At 43.7% G+C, this 19724-nt stretch overlaps 2 protein-coding genes across 7 annotated transcripts in view; both read left to right on the top strand.

Annotated features, from left to right (window-relative positions):
• The window catches only part of LOC118375220 (extracellular sulfatase Sulf-2-like), a 181238-nt gene extending 177586 nt beyond the window's left edge, over nucleotides 1-3652 (top strand). For 3 of the 5 annotated variants that reach the window (XM_052482747.1, XM_052482749.1, XM_052482748.1), the window contains 2 exons: nucleotides 489-542; nucleotides 1045-3652. In XM_052482747.1, the coding sequence (XP_052338707.1) occupies nucleotides 489-542; nucleotides 1045-1075 (85 nt within the window). In that variant the 3' untranslated portion in view covers nucleotides 1076-3652. The remainder of the gene's footprint in view (nucleotides 1-488; nucleotides 543-1044) is intronic. The other 2 variants (XM_052482750.1, XM_052482751.1) reach the window with 1 other exon arrangement.
• Nucleotides 3653-4135: 483 nt separating this feature from the next.
• arhgap46b (Rho GTPase activating protein 46b) overlaps nucleotides 4136-19724 on the top strand; it is a 106267-nt gene continuing 90678 nt past the window's right edge. The window contains exon 1 of one of the 2 annotated variants that reach the window (XM_035761735.2): nucleotides 4136-4317. In XM_035761735.2, coding sequence (XP_035617628.1) covers nucleotides 4304-4317 — 14 coding nt within the window. In that variant the 5' untranslated portion in view covers nucleotides 4136-4303. The remainder of the gene's footprint in view (nucleotides 4318-19724) is intronic. The other variant, XM_035761736.2, reaches the window with a different exon arrangement.

Genomic DNA, 19724 nt, shown 5'->3' with positions numbered 1-19724 from the left:
ATTTTCACTTCATACCTAAGACGATTTGAGGCTGTAATCGCTACCAAAGGTGCTTCAACAAAGTACTGAGTAAAGGGTCTGAATACTTATGTAAATGTGATATTTCCTTTTTTCTTTTGTAGCAGAAAATTCTAAAAACCTGTTTTGTCATTGTGGAGTATTGTGTGTAGATTGAGATTGTAGATTGATTTAATACATTTTAGAATAAGGCTGTAATGTGGAAAAAGTCAAGGGGTCTGAATATGCACTGTACGTGTGGGGCGAGGGTGTTTTTGGTGTTGTGTGCAGTTTCTCTTGCTTTCCTCTGCATCTTTGCATGACAGCTGGTTTGGGGGACTGGGCACTTTTCGAACCTGGGGGTTACACTGTACGTATGCTTGACTGTCTCTGCACTGCTTCTGACTGAGGATGAGAGAGGGTTGAGGGCTTATTTTCCTCTGCTTGAATGGGCTGGGTAACAGTCTGTCTTATTGTCGCTTGTGCATCAGGCAGTTTCAACGCAGAAAGTGGCCAAAAGTGAAGAAGCCCACCTCCAAATCACTGTGAGTTTGGACATCCCATCTGGTCCTCACGATGCCACCAGTCACCTCTAACTGAGCTTTTCTTCCTCTCTTTCCTCTCTTCCTTCTCTGTAGTTTTTTCAACTCTGGGTTCGTCCAGGCTTGCATGCTGATCTCTGCCAGTTCTAGTTTATAACCACGTCTTTCTCACTCTCCTGTCTGTCTGCATGGATGTTCTGACCTGCACAGCTCTGCTCACATCTCACCAGGGCGTCATCCACCGCCCAACACATCTGCCTTAATCATCTTATCATCTCTGTCTATTGGTTGACTTTTCTCTTTTATGACGTTTCATATGGTCTCTTTCTGATACTCTGTGTTTTGTGATTTATCTCTATAGTTGCCTGATATACTAGAGCCTGATGTGAATATTACAGCATCAACCCATTCACGTGGTGCTGGCGGGAAGAGATACAGACATAACAGGTGCCAGGGGTTTACTGTGGATGACACTGTTTTTGTCTGTGTGCTTTTGTCTCATCAGAGGACAGATCTGGGAAGGCTGGGAGGGATAGGGTCCATGAGGCCAGAGTGGCCCCACCCGAAGTGCCCACTGTGGGGGGAACGGGAATGGACTGGTCAGAACTTGAACCCTTGTACAGACTTGACGAGCACGCCTACGATCTCAAACTCAACTTCAACGTCAGCCTGGAGGACTGGGACAACTTTTGCGGAACCGTGGACAGGATGTTCACGTTGCTCGGCAACTTCAACCACCAGCCGAACGGGCCGCGCAGCAACGTAATTCCCGGGGAGGGGAGAGGAGGAAGAGACCACGTCCTGGTGTCATCAACGGACCAATCAACTTCAGCCATCTACCTGACCACCCTGGCCACCCCTGCTCTCCTGCTGAGAGAGGCTGGGGCCGAGGTCCTGAGGGAGGCACTGGGGCTGAATGGAGGGCCGCACCGCTCTCCCTCCTCCTCTTCCTCTTCCTCTCCCCTAGTTCCAGCTGAGGAGGGCAGCTCAGACTGGAACCGTGCCCCTCCTCTTCTCAACCAGCTCACTCTGCATGAGAAGGAAGAGGATGAGGAGAGCAGGGAGAGAGGTGATGAAGAGGAGAAGGAGTTGTTGAGGAGGCGGTCGTCCCGGTGGAGACTGAACCATGCTCACTGTGACTGCAGTGACTTTGTTCAGGAGGCTGAGAATGGGTTGCCCGTATGACTGCTTGTAAGACCCCTCTCTCTCTGTCTCCCCTCCTCACCTGAGATTTTAGGGACACTGAACCAGCAGAATGCCACCTCTGGCCTGTCCCCCACCCTGACCTCTCATCCTCTTCCTCCTTATGCCACAGCAGCACTTCCAGGCTGATATCGGGATGAGCATGTCCCTTTAATCCAGACTCTGGCCCTCCAGTGCTCCAGTCATAACCCAGGCCAGCAGACTGCCCCCTGCTGGCCCCTTCCTGTAATACACCACCACACAACAGACTTCACAAGGAGATCCTCTAGGCTCGAACGCAGCAGCAGTACATGATTCTTTTCCTAATGCAGGACTTTGGTTTTTGTTTGTGGGGAACGAATGGGAGAGGAAAGGAAACTTGATAGATTTTTGATATTCATTGGAATCTTTGAAAAATATTTTGTATTGTGGCCATGTGTACTTTACTTTTAGGTTTTTACTACTAGCTATATTCATTGGCGGTGATTCCATCCCACTGTGCAGCTTCAGTGTATGTGGCACATTGATTTCATGTTTTTTACCCGTGTGTTACTAATCAACATTTAAAAACCCTTAATTCTATTAAATGCAGATGATCAATTATGAGATTGCAGCGACGCGCGCGCACACACACACGCACACACACTTTCAGTTACAGTGCAACCTGCCTTTGAGAATGGCGGAAAACATGCATGAGTGGTGGTTAGGGCTAAAGTGCAGGTAGGAACTGGGAGAGAGCCATCGAAGTGCCATCTCTTTTCAGTTTAATTACGTTTCTAATGAAAAACAAGAGACTTGATATTTATGTGATTCAAATATTTTTGGGGAACTCATTCTCTTTTGTTCTTTTTTTCAATTTCAAAATGAGTGTTTGACATCCAGATGTTGAACAGAATAAGAGTTTTTACTAATCAGATTTCTACAGCTTGGCCTAAATAAAGCTTGGTATCCATGGCATTACCTGTTATAAAAAAAAACAGTCCAATCAGAGAACATGCATTTGAAGACAGTCATCTGATGTGAATCTAACTTGTCCAGTCTCTTTGGTTAATCTGGGAGTCTTTTTTTATGAAGTCATCCGTCCAATACTTCATTGACATCATCAAAGGCCTTAGAGAAAGGAAGTGCGCTTGTTTTGCAATCCGGTTTGTCCCAGAGGTGGGCGGGACATAGGTTTGGCAACCCGCTCAGACCTCACAGCAAACCTGGCAGTTTATGTTATCTAATACCATGTATGGAAACCTAGGACATGCTGGTTTGTAAAACAAGCGCACCCAGTCATGATCAGCCGTAACTTCATGGTCTGAAGACTGTGTACATGTTTCCCTTATCATGTATTCTCTGTAGAAATTAAAATAAATGGAAAAATAAATGTATTTAACGAATGTTGCATTCTTTATAACAATATATGGCTGTTACTAGTCCTTTTGTTTTTCGCTATACATGGTGCTATTGCGGTCTTAACGTATATATAAAATTGCTGCATGTATTTGAATGTATGTTTTTTGCAATTAATGTAAATGTTTAAATATATTTTATAATACACAGAAAACTAAAGGTTTAATTATCTATCAGACACTGCCCTCTCTACTATCTGTTCACTGTTGTTTCACACCTGTAAGTATAGTCTTCTGATATAAAGACCCCCCCAATTTACCTGGAAACTGAACCTCCCCCCAGTAATGTTGTACCATATTGTATGATGTAAAACAAGTCCCTTCTCCACCTGGAAAAAAAGAAGCAACACAACTTTTTATTAGCACTTTGAAAGGGGCTACTGTATGTGAAAGAAGGTTTTATCATAACAATGCCTTGTACAGTTAAATAGATTTATCATACATATATTTTTGTTTCCTTCGGTTTACAAGTGAACAGTTGATAGCGGTAACTAGTTTGTGAATAAAGTGTTGAATGCCAAGGTTTCCTCTTCACTTAATCTGGGGTGTGTTTATTTTTCATCTTCATCTCAGTCCTGCCAACTTTGATTGGGAGACTCTGTTACCAATGCCATATATGACAATGTCTTTGTGCACATTCATGCACTGTCTAACATATTTTTCTGGGTTCTGAATAACCACACGTTTGATCTTGTTTCATATTCAGCCAGCAGGGGTCACCGGTTCTTTCCGTTTGGGAAGCCTTAATGACTAGCACATACAGTTTATAATCATGTCAGGACATTTGAAATCGCTAGACAACTGCATTGTTTTATTAGCCTAGTACATACGCGTTCTTTCACAGACAGGTTATTTGATGACGGACTCCAGTCCGTGGTGTGTTTACTCTGTCTGGGCACTAGATGGGGGTATTTGGATGATTTTTGACACAGATCATCATACAGCAAAATGCAGAGAGGACAGTTCAATTACAGTCCTGTAGGGATACGATTCCACACAACCCAAAGGCATGGTGGAGTTTAGTGGAGGGGAAGGAGGGAGAAACGCCGACCGTCTGACTCACACAGACAGGGCAGGGGTGAGAGGCAGTACTCTGTGCTATAGTTACGTGGAACTGCACATAGCTGGGGAATCTACTACAACGCACATCTTTTTCCAACTTTTTGCGCATATAATGTGAGGAAAATGGCCGAGACAAGGTACGTAAAGTTACTATTGTACAGTGTATTGTCAATGTATGTTTAGATGAACGAAACTAGACGGATACAATTTAGCAAGTTTTTCTTCTGTTGATCCTCGTTACAATGTAGCCGCTATTCACTTCTGCCGATTCATGACTGTCTGCTGTGCAACAGTACAATACCACTAATAAAACAGGGCTGAAGTAGGCGGATTGACTGGCGATGAAGTTTCAAATTGATCAAAACCTTTATGGCAAAACGTTTTGTCTCGGTTTAGCTTTTCGTGCCAGAAATGAAAACGTTCACTGCATTTGCAATTCAAAGAGTATGCTATGAAAATCCATAAGAACCAACATTTGTCAAAAGCAATTCGTTATTACAGCGTAATAATATCATGTAGTCAATGAAACGCACTAAAAGTTGATACAGGACACTAACAGGATATAAAAACGAATGCATTGGGATACATTTTATGGTATTTCAATAATTATATGATTGTTCTGTATCAATATGCATTATATATTGTTGCTCTTTTTTTCCTAGACAGTATTTTTTTTAACACATTATATGCCTACCTTGTCCTACATCACGGTGCACTCCACGGCTCCTCGTGGGTGTGAAAAAGTAGAACCAGGCAAACCATGCCACTGGGCAACTTCAACGTTCAAACACGGGAACTAAGGTTTTCACAATGGAATAGGTCTAATGGGTTAGTCTGGGGGAAACATGCCTGATCTTGACCGGTTGCATATCCGTGAACAGATGCTGAACGCAACAGGAGAGGGCTGGTTTGTTACAGGACCTTATCCTTCCCTCTGGTACTGTCAGTCAATCGGCCAGTCAGTCACCTCCCATCCTGACTGCCAGGTGCCATCCTTAAAGGTCCAATGCAGACGTTTTTATCTCAATATCAAATCATTTCTGGGTAACCATTAAATACTTTACTGTGATTGTTTTCTGTTACAATGGTCAAAAAGAAAATGATTTCTTAGAAAACAGCACTGTAGATAGCACTGTAGCTAGGTTTCCATCCAATTGGCAATAGATCTTCATGTGAATACTATCTAGTAGAGGTCGACCGATTAATCGGAATGGCTAATTAATTAGGGCCGATTTCAAGTTTTCATAACAATCGGAAATCGGTATTTTTGGGCACCGGTATTTTTAAAATATATTTTTTACACCGTTATTTAATCTTTATTTAACTAGGCAAGTCAGTTAAATACACATTCTTATTTTCAATGACGGCCTAGGAACAGTGGGTTAACTGCCTTGTTCAAGGGCAGAATGACAGATTTTCTCCTTGTCAGCTCGGGGGATCCAATCTTGCAACCTCAACAGTTAACTCGTCCAACGCAATAATTACCTGCCTCTCTCTCTTTGCACTCCACAAGGAGCCTGCCTGCCTGTTATGCGAATGCAGTAAGCGAAGGTAAGTTGCTAGCAAGCATTAAACTTATCTTCCAAAAACAATCAATCAATCATAATCACTAGTTAACTACACATGGTTGATGATATTACTAGATATTATCTAGCGTGTCCTGCGTTGCATATAATCTGACTGAGCATACAAGTATCTAAGTATCTGACTGAGCGGTGGTAGGCAGAAGCAGGTGCGTAAACATTCATTCAAACAGCACTTTCTTTGCGTTTGGCCAGCAGCTCTTCGTTGTGGGTCAAGCATTGCGCTGTTTATGACTTCAAGCCTATCAACTCCCGAGATGAGGCTGGTGTAACCGAAGTGAAATGGCTGGCTCGTTAGCGCGCGCTAATAGCGTTTCAAACGTCACTCGCTCTGAGCCTTGGAGTGGTTGTTCCCCTTGCTCTACATGGGTAACGCTGCTTCGAGTGTGGCTGTTGTCATTGTGTTCCCTGGTTCGAGCACAGGGAGGAGCGAGGAGAGGGATGGAAGCTATACTGTTACCCTGGCAATACTAAAGTGCCTATAAGAACATCCAATAGCCAAAGGTTAATGAAATACAAATGGTATAGAGGGAAATAGTCCTATAATTCCTATAATAACTACAACCTAAAACTTCTTACCTGGGAATATTGAAGACTCATGTTAAAAGGAAGCATCAGCTTTCATATGTTCTCATGTTCTGAGCAAGGAACTTAAACGTTCATTCAGTATTGTTGTAATTGTCATTATTACGAAAACAGAAATACCTTATTTACATAAGTATTCAGACCCTTTGCCATTAGTCTCAATTGAGCTCAGGTGCATCCTGTTTCCATTGATCATCCTTGAGATGTTTCTACAACTTGATTGGAGTCCATCTGTGGTAAATTCAATTGATTGGACCTGATTTGGAAAGACACACACCTGTCTATATAAGGTCCCACAGTTGACAGTGTACGTCAGAGAAAAAACCAAGCCATGAGGTTGAAGGAATTGTCCTCAGAGCTCAGATACAGGATTGTGTCGAGGCACAGATCTGGGGCAGGGTACCAAACATTTTTTTGCAGCATTGAAGGTCCCCAAAAACACAGTGGTCTCCATCATTCTTAAGTGGAAGAAGTGTGGAACCACCAAGACTCTCCCTAGAGCTGGCCTCACGGCCAAACACACGGCCAAACACCGCAATCAGTGGAGAATGGCCATGTTCAGGGACGTGATCTAGAACCCGATGGTCACTCTGACAGAGCTCCAGAGTTCTTTGAGGAGATGGGAGAACCTTCCAGAAGGACAACCATCTCTGCAGCACTCCACCAATCAAGCCTTTATGGTAGAGTGGCCAGACGGAAGCCACTCCTCAGTAAAAGGCACGACAGACCGCTTGGAGTTTGCCAAAAAAGGCACCTAAAGGACTCTCAGACCATGAGAAACAAGATTCTCTGGTCTGATGAAACCAATATTGAACTCTTTGCCTGAATGCCAAGCGTCACGTCTGGAAGAAACTTGACACCATCCCTACAGTGAAGCATGGTGGTGGCAGCATCATGCTGTGGGGATGTTTTTTAGCGGCAGGGACTGGGAGACTAGTCAGGATCAAGGGAAAGATGAACAGAGTGAAGTACAGAGAGATCCTTGATGAAAACCTGCTCCAGAGCATGCAGGACCTCAGATTGGGACAACGGTTCTCCTTCCAACAGAACAATGCAGGAGTGGCTTCGGATCAATTCTCTGAATGTCCTTGAGTGGCCCAGCCACAGCCCGGACTTGAACCCAATCAAAGATCTCTGGAAAGATCTGAAAATAGCTGTGTAGCAACGCTCCCCATCCATCCTGACAGAGCTTGCGAGGATCTACAGAGAAGAATAGGAGAAACTCCCTAAAACAGGTGTGCCAAGCTTGTAGCATCATACCCAAAAAGACTTGAGGCTGTAATCACTGCCAAAGGTGCTTCAGCAAAGTACTGAGTAAAGGGTCTAAATACTTATTTAAATGTGATATTTCAGTTTTACATTTTTGATACATTTGCAAAAATGTCTACAAACCTGTTTTTGCTTTGTCATTATGGGGTATTGTGTGATGAGGAAAACTAGCAATGTAATCCATGTAAGAGTAAGGCTGTAAAGTAACACATTGTGGTAAAAGTCAAGGGTTCTAAATTCTTTCCGAATGCACTGTATTTGCGCATACCGCCATTTCTTGCATAATTAATTTTACCAATCCAAAATGATCCCACCATGTCGAATGAAAAAAATATTTGTTGGCATTTATAAAATTGTATCGGAACTTCCTGTTTCCGTCACAGCTGTCCAGATGTTTGTTTTAGGACTTTACAAACTGTGGATGGAAACGTGGTTAGTGTCTGTCTGTGAGTGGTCTGAGTGGGGAGGGGAAAACTGCTCTTATTTGGCAGAGAGGTTTGGAACTCTCCTTCTTATTGGTCTATTAACTAATTTACCACCTGGTGATGTCACCATGCAAGCAAAAACTCCATCCCACCAAAACAGAGAGAAATGTCCGATCTTTTCAAACATCTGTTACAATGTCACAGTATTATTCCAACGTCATAGTGTTGAAATGTATGTAAAAACATAAAAGTCTGGTTTTTGAATGCATTGGACCTTTAGTGGAGTCATGAGTCGGATGGGAGTGGACATATTATATTCATCATTTCGCTCTTACAGAGTCAATTAGCTAGTGTTGGCCACATGTTTTAAACAATTGAATCAATTAGAAATCTAAAGATTGGGGTAGTTCAGCTCCACCTGATAGCCTGTAATCAGTTGATGTATAGTAAAGTAGTTAGAGCAGCTTGCTCTACTGAATAGAGATGCCTGTACTCTATAATCATACTTGAAGTGAGTCCAAGTTACACATTGTGAAGACACTGAGCAAATGAAGGCAATGGAAGCACAACCTATGTTTTATTGTGGTATGGAAAAGCCAAAGTTGAATTGTATGATTGTGGTCCGATTTTAATGATCACTTTGTTGTCTTGAATCTTGTCAGATGTTCCTACAAATTGCTTGGTTTTGTTGCCAAAGTTTAAACACCAAGCACTATTGCATGTTCCAATCTTCTATGACTATTATATGAAGTATTCATGTACTATATTTCCATCTTTGTTTTCCACTGCTATCCTGTGGAGAGAGTGAGCATGGGTGTGTGGGAAAGAGACAGGTGCTTATATTCAGACCCCTTGACTTTTTCCACATTTTGTTAGGTACAGCCTTATTCTAAAATGGATTCAATCATTTGTCCCCTCATCAATCTACACAAAATACCCCATAATGACAAAGGATAAACAGGTTTTCAGAAATGTTTGCTAATTTATTACAAAAAAATGAAATGGAATTATGACATTTACATAAGTATTCAGACCCTTTACTCAGTACTTTGTTGAAGCACCTTTGGCAGCGATTACAGCCTTGAGTCTTCTTGGGTATGATGCGACAAGCTTGGCACATCTGTATTTGGGGAGTTTTCCCCATTCTTCTCTGCAGATCCTCTCGCGCTCTATCAGGTTGGATGGGGAGCGTTGCTGTGCAGCTATTTTCAACTCTCTCCAGAGATGTTTGATCGGGAGCAGGTTTTCTAAAAGGATCTCTCTGTACTTTGCTCCGGTCATCTTTGCCTCGATCCTGACTAGTCTCCCAGTCCCTGCCACTGAAAAACATCCCCACAGCATGATGTTGCCACCACCATGCTTCACCGTTAGGAGGGTGCCAGGTTTCCTCCTTATGTGCCGCTTGGCATGTGGACAATTCCTTCGACCTCATGGCTTGGTTTTTGCTCTGACATGCACTGTCAATTGTGGTACCTTACACAGACAGGTGTGTGACTTTCCAAATCATGTCCAATCAATTTCATTTACCACAGGTGGACTCCAATCAAGTTGCAGAAACATCTCAAGGATGATCAATGGAAACAGGATGCACCCGAGCTCAATTTCGGGTCTCAAATCAAAGGTCCTGAATACTTATGTAAATAAAGTATTTATGTTTTTCAAATATTTCTGCAAACTGTTTTTGCTTTGTCATTGTGGGGTATTGTGTGTAGATTGTTGAGGATTTTACATGTATTGAATCCATTTTAGAATAAGGCTGTAACGTAACACAAGTCAAAGGGTCTGAATACTTTCCCAAGGCACTGTAGGTGGTATTGTGATTACTACTGGCTAAGGCCACTGCTGTTGTAGATTTGTTGTAATGGCTTTCCCTCTTCCAGTGCTCCTCCCCATTCACCTGTCTCTCCACTCTTTCCTTTCACCAATGTTCTGTGAGCCCAGGCACGCCAGGTGTGTGGGACTGTTTTTACTGGTCAGGGTCAGTTTGTGCTGACTGAGAGTTTGGGCTGAAAAGCTGCATTGTTGTGCCACTGACTGCCGGATGAACCGGTGGGAGCATCATCAATGACCATTTTAGATGTTGTCAAAAACAACTTGCCACTTTGGTGTGTCAGTGCAGAGACCTTCTTTACTGGGGTGGTTTGGTGCTGTCTGAATAATACACCTCTGGGGGGATGGAGATTGTCTGGCTACCCAGACTCCTTGCTCCGGCCAAACGCTACGCCCCGCCCACAGACGTTCGTTTCTTCTCCGCAATGAGTCTGAATCTGAGTACCTCCCTGACCCTTCACCGAACGCAAACACATTAGGGGTTGTCGGATTGGTCCAGAAATCAGTGGGTTGGGCCAGAGCCAGAACACACGTGGGTAAAGTGGCGGTTGGAAAATTCTCAATTGGCTTTGATACTCTGATTGGTTAGAGACGATCCAATCGCTGATGAGAGCATGGCGCTTGTAACGCCAGGGTAGTGGGTTCGATTCCCGGGACCACCCATACGTAGAATGTATGCACACATGACTGTAAGTCGCTTTGGATAAAAGCGTCTGCTAAATGGCATATTATTATTATTATTATTATTTGTTTTGTACAACACCTCTCGTGCCCTTCATCACCAGAAGCAGCTTCAGTGATGGCAGTCTCAGACTAAAGTGTGTGGCAACCGACAGAGCAGCGGAAGAATTTAGTGTAAGTCATCTGGCTAAGGGAGACACTCCTCTCATCTCTAGAGCTGTAAGGATGTCTGTCCGAGCTGTCCAGGCCATTCATTCATGATACTGGACTGCTACACACTACAGGCCATTCACCTACCAGTGTCAGAGCACTTCTAAGACCTGACATGTCATGACTTTGTAACAACACAAGACATTCTAAGCAACATCTACGGATTAAATAGTTAAGCAACATTGTCAACAATAATATGAATCAACAGTGATTTAGGTCACTCGGGCTTCTGAGTGGCGCAGCGGTCTAAGGCACTGCATCTCAGTGCCAGAGGTATCACTACAGACTCTGGTTCTATTCCAGGCTGTATCACAACTGGCCGTGATTGGGAGTCCCATAGGGAGGTGCACAATTAGCCCAGCGTCGTCCGGGTTTGGCCGGGGTAGGCTGTCATTGTAAATAAGAATTTGTTCTTAATTGACTTGCCTAAATAATAATGAATAATTATAAATACATTATCAGATGAAAGGCCTGGATCAAACTGTGAACCCTGAACTGAACTCCAAGAGCCTGGTCAGACCAAGTTTCTGTAGTGTATCTACACCCTTAGAAAAAAAGGTTCTATCTAAACCCTTTGAATGACCTTTTTGGTTCCAGGTAGAACCTTTTTGGGTTCAATACATAACCCTTTCCACAGAGGGTTCACCATGGAACCCAAAAGGGTTAGAATAACTGTTGCCATTCACCTCATGGACTGGCCACCCTTCAGAGCCTGGTTCATCTCAAGCCGTCTTCCTATGTTCCTGCCTTCCAGTGAGTTTTTCCTAGTCACTATGTTCCTGCCTTCCAGTGAGTTTTTCCTAGTCACTATGTTCCTGCCTTCCAGTGAGTTTTTCCTAGTCACTATGTTACTGCCTTCCAGTGAGTTTTTCCTAGTCACTATGTTCCTGCCTTCCAGTGAGTTTTTCCTAGCCACTATGTTCCTGCCTTCCAGTGAGTTTTTCCTAGTCACTATGTTCCTGCCTTCCAGTGAGTTTTTCCTAGTCACTATGTTCCTGCCTTCCAGTGAGTTTTTCCTAGCCACTATGTTCCTGCCTTCCAGTGAGTTTTTCCTAGTCACTATGTTCCTGCCTTCCAGTGAGTTTTTCCTAGCCACTATGTTACTGCCTTCCAGTGAGTTTTTCCTAGCCACTATGTTCCTGCCTTCCAGTGAGTTTTTCCTAGTCACTATGTTACTGCCTTCCAGTGAGTTTTTCCTAGCCACTATGTTCCTGCTTTCCAGTGAGTTTTTCCTAGCCACTATGTTCCTGCCTTCCAGTGAGTTTTTCCTAGTCACTATGTTCCTGCCTTCCAGTGAGTTTTTCCTAGTCACTATGTTCCTGCCTTCCAGTGAGTTTTTCCTAGTCACTATGTTCCTGCCTTCCAGTGAGTTTTTCCTAGCCACTATGTTCCTGCCTTCCAGTGAGTTTTTCCTAGCCACTATGTTCCTGCCTTCCAGTGAGTTTTCCTAGCCACTATGTTCCTGCCTTCCAGTGAGTTTTCCTAGCCACTATGTTCCTGCCTTCCAGTGAGTTTTTCCTAGTCACTATGTTCCTGCCTTCCAGTGAGTTTTTCCTAGCCACTATGTTCCTGCTTTCCAGTGAGTTTTTCCTAGTCACTATGTTCCTGCCTTCCAGTGAGTTTTTCCTAGTCACTATGTTCCTGCCTTCCAGTGAGTTTTTCCTAGTCACTATGTTCCTGCCTTCCAGTGAGTTTTTCCTAGCCACTATGTTCCTGCTTTCCAGTGAGTTTTTCCTAGCCACTATGTTCCTGCCTCTGCATTGCTTGCTCTTTGGAGTTTTAGGCTGGGTATCTGTAAACCACTTTGTGACAACTGCTAATGTAAAACGAGGTTAATGAAAGACATTTGATACATGTCAATATTCCAGATTGGAAAACCCCCAGCAACCAACACCGGGGCGAACGTTACTCTAATGACTAGTTATTTCCAGAGACCTTTCAGTTGCTTTAACATTCCCCAAATACTCCTCCAGTCCAAACCTCTTGGCTCCTCTCCCTTTCTGTTTGGTTTTATCACCACCCAGTAGGTGGTTGTCTGGAAATAACTCACAGTATTTAACTGGTCTAACTGGCCCGTACCCCTGACGTGGTGGTCCTTAGGCCTGGGTCCCAGAGTAGTAGTCTGTAAAAACGCCTGCTCATTAAGACGGGCAGAGATGGCCCGGTTTCAGTGTTTTAGGTCATTACCACAGCCAAGGCTTGATGTGCTACATTGACTTTACTCCTGGGCCATGACTGGAAGACCCATGCCAGGAATGTTTACAAAAGTAATGCTTTTAAATTGATGGTAATTTATGCTGTATACATTTTGTGTTTTTGCAATTCCTGATCTTGTTTTTCTTCCAACGGGTTGGCAGTTGGCTCCCAGCCCTTAGAGTGATGACGAATAGGCTATACACCTGTAGATGATGTGATTACTTACCTGCCTGCTTCCTTGTGAATACTCAAAGTACAAAGCAACATTTGAAACATTTGGTGTAAAGGAAGGATCAGCGGGAAGGCTTCTGTTGTCAACCTTGCATCTATCTCCTGTGCTAATTTATCGGGGTATTTGTGATTTTGGAGAAGAGGTTGGAGGGGAGGAGACTTTCTCACAGTGGGTGTTGGATCAGCACTCTGCTGCAACAAATCTCAGACGAACTTTAGAGTAATTGACATCTCCGTGGTAACAGTGTTTGGAGTGGCGGCTGGCTGGGTAGAGGTGTTGACAGAGACCCAGTGTCAGGGACGAGGAGGGCTGTTGATAGGCATTGTGTTGATGTGTTCTGCTGTTTGCTGAGTAAAGCCTCCTTTTGCTCCTGTAAACACAGTCATCCATCACAACACCATGAGAAACCATGTCACACAAGACAGACTTCTTCTCTCCTCCGTTCAGCCCCAAGTCTGTCTTCTCCTGTCTCCAGAAACTTGCAAAATCATCTTTGACCATTTACAGTTTCCTGGTCAGAACAAGACTTCTACTGAAGGGTTCATGGTTTAGCCGTTTTCCATGAATAATCGGCCTAAGGTTTATCACCTGCCAGGGATTTTCTTTTTATGTGTCAGAGTGTTTGCATACAGCAACACACACACATTCACACACACAATGCATGTGTCTGTGACTAACCTTGTATTTACCCTGGTGTCAAACAGCTCAGTCAACACAGTGGTGTAGCCCAGGTCAGCATGCAAGGCACCATGCCTCTCAGTCTGAATGTAGAGGCTTGTTTTCCTCTCTCACAGTGGAAACTCTGGATATTCCTTTGTCTCTTAATCACCTGGTCAGTGTTGCAGTAAAAAGGGTCCCCCATGACCCAGGCCCAGCAGACTGACCGGGGCGGGAGGATCAGCTTGCAGGATGGAAAAGGGCTCAGTGGTGGGCACCACAGTGTCCAGCCTGCCTCAGCCCAAACAGCCTTTCCCTTCCTGCGGAAAGGCTGGCGCGCGCGTGTGTGTGTGTGTGTGTGTGTGTGTGTGTGTGTGTGTGTGTGTGTGTGTGTGTGTGTGTGTGTGTGTGTGTGTGTGTGTGTGTGTGTGTGTGTGTGTGTGTGTGTGTGAGATGTTTAGAGCGGGTATAGGTTGGGCGAGACAGACAGATACAAAACAGTGACCGCCACACTGTCTGTCAATATATCCCACCGGTGGTCATTTACACCCTTTCTCTACCATCAGGTCTTATAGTCTTTGTGTGTGTGTGTGTGTGTGTGTGTGTGTGTGTGTGTGTGTGTGTGTGTGTGTGTGTGTGTGTGTGTGTGTGTGTGTGTGTGTGTGTGTGTTATGGATGTGACAGTGGGTGATGGAGAGGGTCGTGGTATTGCAGCTGTTCTGGTTGTCCTGATGTTTGCACATGCTAACCTCTGTGTAACCCAGGACTGGGGCCCCGTGTCTCCCAGGGGAGGGCCCCTAAGGACAGTCATTAGTAGAGTGGATGTGGGCTTGAAGCCTAAAGGAGAAGGCCAGTGGAAATGAACGATAATCTCTGCCGTTGTCTGGGTTAATGAGTGCTGGGAGCTGCTGCTCAGGAATGCCCATGGTCCATCCATCCATGCTTTTGTTTAATGGATCCCAGACTATGTGCTGGGAAAATCCACAAAGAAGAGGTATGATTAACCTACATGGGCAATCTGAATGGTTGTGATCAGTGGCGATGCTCAGCAGTATCCTCGCGGTAGACACTAGGAGTGACAGGAGATGCCTTTAAGTCTTTGCACTACAAATCTCCTTTCAGGAGGAGGGCCATTGGAACATTGGAGGACGTAGGAGTGAGCTACTCCGCACGCACGCACACACACACACACACACACACACACACACACACACACACACACACACACACACACACACACACACACACACACACACACACACACACACACACACACACACACACACACACACACACACACACACACACACACACACATACACACACACACACACACACACAGCCGCTACTTCAATCAAATCATGTCCCTGGGAGCTCGTTCAGGAGACTTGTAAGATCAAAGCACCAGAATACTTTTAACTCTACAGATTAGTTTAAAAAGTATCAGGATGCAAATTACCTGCAATTAGGCCTAATTAAAACCATAACTATTATGCAAATCATGACTGTTGGGGAAATTAACAATGGGACAATTATATTCAGCAAACAGAAAAACAACGGAAAACCTCATTTTACTAATTGCCAGTAACAGAATAAAATTGCGGCATTGGTGTTCACAGTATGCGTGCACACAGACAGACTTATAGTTGTGTGTGTGTTGGAGGGTGTTGGCGGGATGTGGGGGGTCTTTAAAGTGCAGAGCAAAGAGGAGGTAAATTTAGCTGTTTGAAACAGATGAGCTGGCTGTGTCCAGTCAGTCAGCCAATGGGTTTGTGGTGATAGGATCACTGGCACCAGAAGCTCTGAGACCACTGGACTCCTGCCAGACTCTCTCTATAGAACAGACACCATGAGGATGTTCACCCTTACTCGTCACTCCCTTTATATACCTAACCACCCCCCACCCTTTTCTCTTTAGTGTCTGCTATTTGTATTTGTATGTATTATGGATCCCCATTAGGTGCTGCCAAGACAGCAGCTACTCTTCCTGGGGTCCAGCAACATTAAGGCAGTTGTATACCATTTTAAACATTGCAATACATTTCACCAACAGAATAAGTGTGTGCCCTCAGGCCACTACTCTACTACCACATATCTACAACACAAAATCCATGTGTGCGTGTGTTTAGAGTGAGTATGTTATGTGTCTGTGTGTCTGTACCTGTGTGTGTGTCTCTTCACAGTCCCGCTGTTCCATAAGGTGTATTTTTATCCTGTTTTTTTATTAGATTTTACTGCTTGCCTCAGTTACTTGATATGGAATAGACCTACATGTAGTCATGGCTCTATGTAGTACTGTGTGCCTCTCGTAGTCTGTTCTGGACTTGGGGCTGTGAAGAGACCCCTGGTGGCATGTCTTGTGGGGTATGCATGGGTGTCTGAGCTGTGTGCTAGTAGTTTAAATAAGAGACCCCTGGTGGCATGTCTTGTGGGGTATGCATGGGGGTCTGAGCTGTGTGCTAGTAGTTTAAATGGACTGCTCACTGCATTCAACATGTCAACCCTTCTTACAAATACAAGTAGTGACGAAGTCAATCTCTCCTCTACTTTGAGCCAGGAGATTGACATGCACATTTGAGGGCCAGACGTGCTGCTGGGCCAATTGTAATTTTCTTAAGTCCCTCTTTGTGGCAGCTGACAACACAACTGGACAGTAGTCCAGGTGCGACAAAACAATGGCCTCAAGGACCTGCCTTGTTGATAGCATTGTTATGAAGGCTGAATATCACTTTATTATGGACAGACCTCTCCCATCTTAGTTACTGTTGCATCAATATGTTTGGGCCATGACAGTCACCTCAACTTTCTCAGTTTCCACATTATGCCTTACAATATTTAGTTGAGGTTTAGGGTTTAGTGAATGCTTTTAGTTTTTGAAATGTTCAGTACTAACTTATTAGTTAGTGATTTTACTTGCTGTGGTAGCTGATGTGTATAGTGTGGAGTCATCAGCATACATAGACACAGAGGCTTTACTCAGAGCCAGAGGCAGGTCATTAGTAAAAATTGAAAAAAGTAATGGGCCTAGACAGCTGCCCTGGGGAATTCCTGATTCTACCTAGATTATGTTGGAGAGGTTTCCATTAAAGAACACCCTCTGTGTTCTGTTAAACAGGTAACTCTCGATCCACAATATAGCAGGGGATGTAAAGCCATAACACATACATTTTTTTCCAGCAGCAGATTATGATCAATAATGTAAAAAGCTGCACTGAAGTCGAACAAAAAAGCTCCTACAGTCTTTTTATTATCAATTTCTCTCAGCCAATCATGTCATTTGTATAAGTGTCATACATGTTGAATGCCCTTCCATGTAAGTGTGCAGAAAATCTGTTTGTTTACTGTAAAATAGCATTAATTCTGGTCGAACATAATTTTTTCTAAAAGTCTACTTAGGATTGGTAACAAGCTGATTGGTCGACTGTTTGAGCCAGTAAAAGGTGCTTTCAAAAATCAATGATCATGACAATATCAGTGGGTTTTGTGATGAATGAGCCATCTGATACGATGAATGATGGAGCCGAGTTTGCCTTTTTGCCCAAAATGTAATTAAAGGGGCTCCAAAGCTTTTTACTCTCATTCTTTATATATCTTGTATATCTTTGTTTCATAGTATAGCTTCTTCTTCTTTTTGTTCAGTTCAGTCACATCTCAATTTACAGTACGTTTGCCAATCGGCTGTGCAGTCAGCCTTATTTGCCATTCCTTTTGCCTCCTCTCTCTCAACCATACCATTTTTCAAATCCTCAACAATCCACGGGGATTTAACAGATTTAACAGTTTTTACAGTAATTGACATAATGGGTGCATGCTTATTAGTAACTGGAATAAGCAATTTCATAAATGTGTCAAGTGCAGAGTCTGGTTGCCGCTCATTACACACCACCGACCAACAAATATATTTGACATTTTCAACATAGGAATCAAGACAAAACTTGACCACTTATACACTATATTATAAATGCTATTTACATATTCATATCCACATATCCTCTTGTTAGTGTCCCTTCTCCAAACTCAGCAGCAGCAAACAACCTGTGGGAATGTGTGCACAGTGGAGCGTATGCCGAGGCCAGACGGATCTATCTCTGTGTGTTTTGTTGAGTAAAGACCCTGTAGAGGTAAGCAGAGTAACAGAAGTAAGAGAGGCGGGGGGGCAGAGAGAGTGACAGCATTTATAAGCCTGTTTTCTGTCCACCTCTTTGAGGAGAAAGCCTCTTTCAGGTCTCCCACCTCATCCTCAGACCCCAGGGTCACAATGGAGTGTTGAGTTAACTGAACACACAGGGAGACCATCACAGAGTAGAAGAAAAGACCCATTATAGTTGTCAGGGCTCCTAGTTATGTGCACACACACCGCTGCCTGGTCCTGACAGAGTGTGTAGACACACGGCTGGCGTCAAGGCTGCCGGGTGCTGGGTCCTGACTAAGTAAACACATAGGCAGTGTTCTGGGGGCGTAAGTGGCTGTGGTGACCAAATGCCATGGCTCTCACAGATGGTACCCTGTCTATCGACCCTCTCAGCACTGCCACAAACACACAGAGGGCAAGAAAGAGAGGGACCAACTAACAAAAGGGACAATATTGTTTTTCACCCCCCTGCTTCCACCATTTAAATGAGTGGTTTCCTCGCCTCCCATGCCATCTCCTCCTCATCCTTCCCCTCCTCTCTACTGTTTCTCTTTCATTGTTCTTCTTTTGTGTTTTCAGTGCCCCCCATGTCTTTTATTTGTACCCCTCTACGCATCCTCAGAACAGAACTGAGCGGAGTGGTTGGTTGGACATCCACAGTGTAGCTGGTCCTCTGGGCCTTACCACGGTCTGCTTTGTAGAACCCTCAGTGTCTTGGGAACTGTGCTGTTATTCCCCAGGGCTATGAACTACAGGTCGACCGATTATGGTTTTTCAACATACCCATTATTGGAGGACCAAAAAAGCCGATGCTGATTAATCGGCCGATTAAAAAAAAAATATTTGTAATAATGACAATTACAACAATACTGAATGAACACTTATTTTAGCTTAATATAATACTTCAATAAAATCAATTGAGCCTCAAGTAAATAATGAAACATGTTCAATTTGGTTTAAATAATGCAAAAACAAAGTGTTGGAGAAGAAAGTAAAAGTGCAATATGTGCTATGTAAGAAAACTAACGTTTCAGTTTCTTGCTCAGAACATGCGAACATATAAAAGCTGGTGGTTCCTTTTAACATAAGTCTTCAATATTCCCAGGTAGTACATTTTAGGTTGTAGTTATTATAGGAATTACAGGACTATTTCCCTCTATACCATTTGTATTTCATTAACCTTTGACTATTGGATGTTCTTATAGGCACTTTAGTATTGCCAGTGAAACAGTAAAGCTTCCGTCCCTCTAGTTAGCGCGCGCTAACTAGCTAGCCATTTCACTTCGGCTACACCAGCCTCATCTCGGGAGTTGATAGGCTTGAAGTCATAAACAGCGCAATGCTTGACGCACAACGAAGAGCTGCTGGCAAAATGCACGAAAGTGCTGTTTGAATGAATGTTTACGCACCTGCTTCTGCCTACCACCGCTCAGTCAGCTACTTAGATACTTGTATGCTTGTATGCTCAGTCAGATTATATGCAATGCAGGACACACTAGATAATATCTAGTAATATCATCAACCATGTGTAGTTAACTAGTGATTATGATTGATTGATTGTTTTTTATAAGTTAAGTTTAATGCTAGCTAACAACTTACCTTGGCTTACTGCATTCGTGTAACAGGCAGTCTCCTTGTGGAGTGCAACGAGAGAGAGGCAGGTCGTTATTGCGTTGGACTAGTTAACTGTACGGTTGCAAGAATGGATCCCCCGAGCTGACAAGGTGAAATTCTGACAAGGCAG

This window comes from Oncorhynchus keta, chromosome 28 (assembly GCF_023373465.1).
Source record: "Oncorhynchus keta strain PuntledgeMale-10-30-2019 chromosome 28, Oket_V2, whole genome shotgun sequence".
NCBI classification, from domain to species: Eukaryota; Metazoa; Chordata; class Actinopteri; order Salmoniformes; family Salmonidae; genus Oncorhynchus; species Oncorhynchus keta.
The sequence above is the reverse complement of the archived record's forward strand: the minus strand, read 5'-3'. Positions and strand labels throughout refer to the sequence as shown.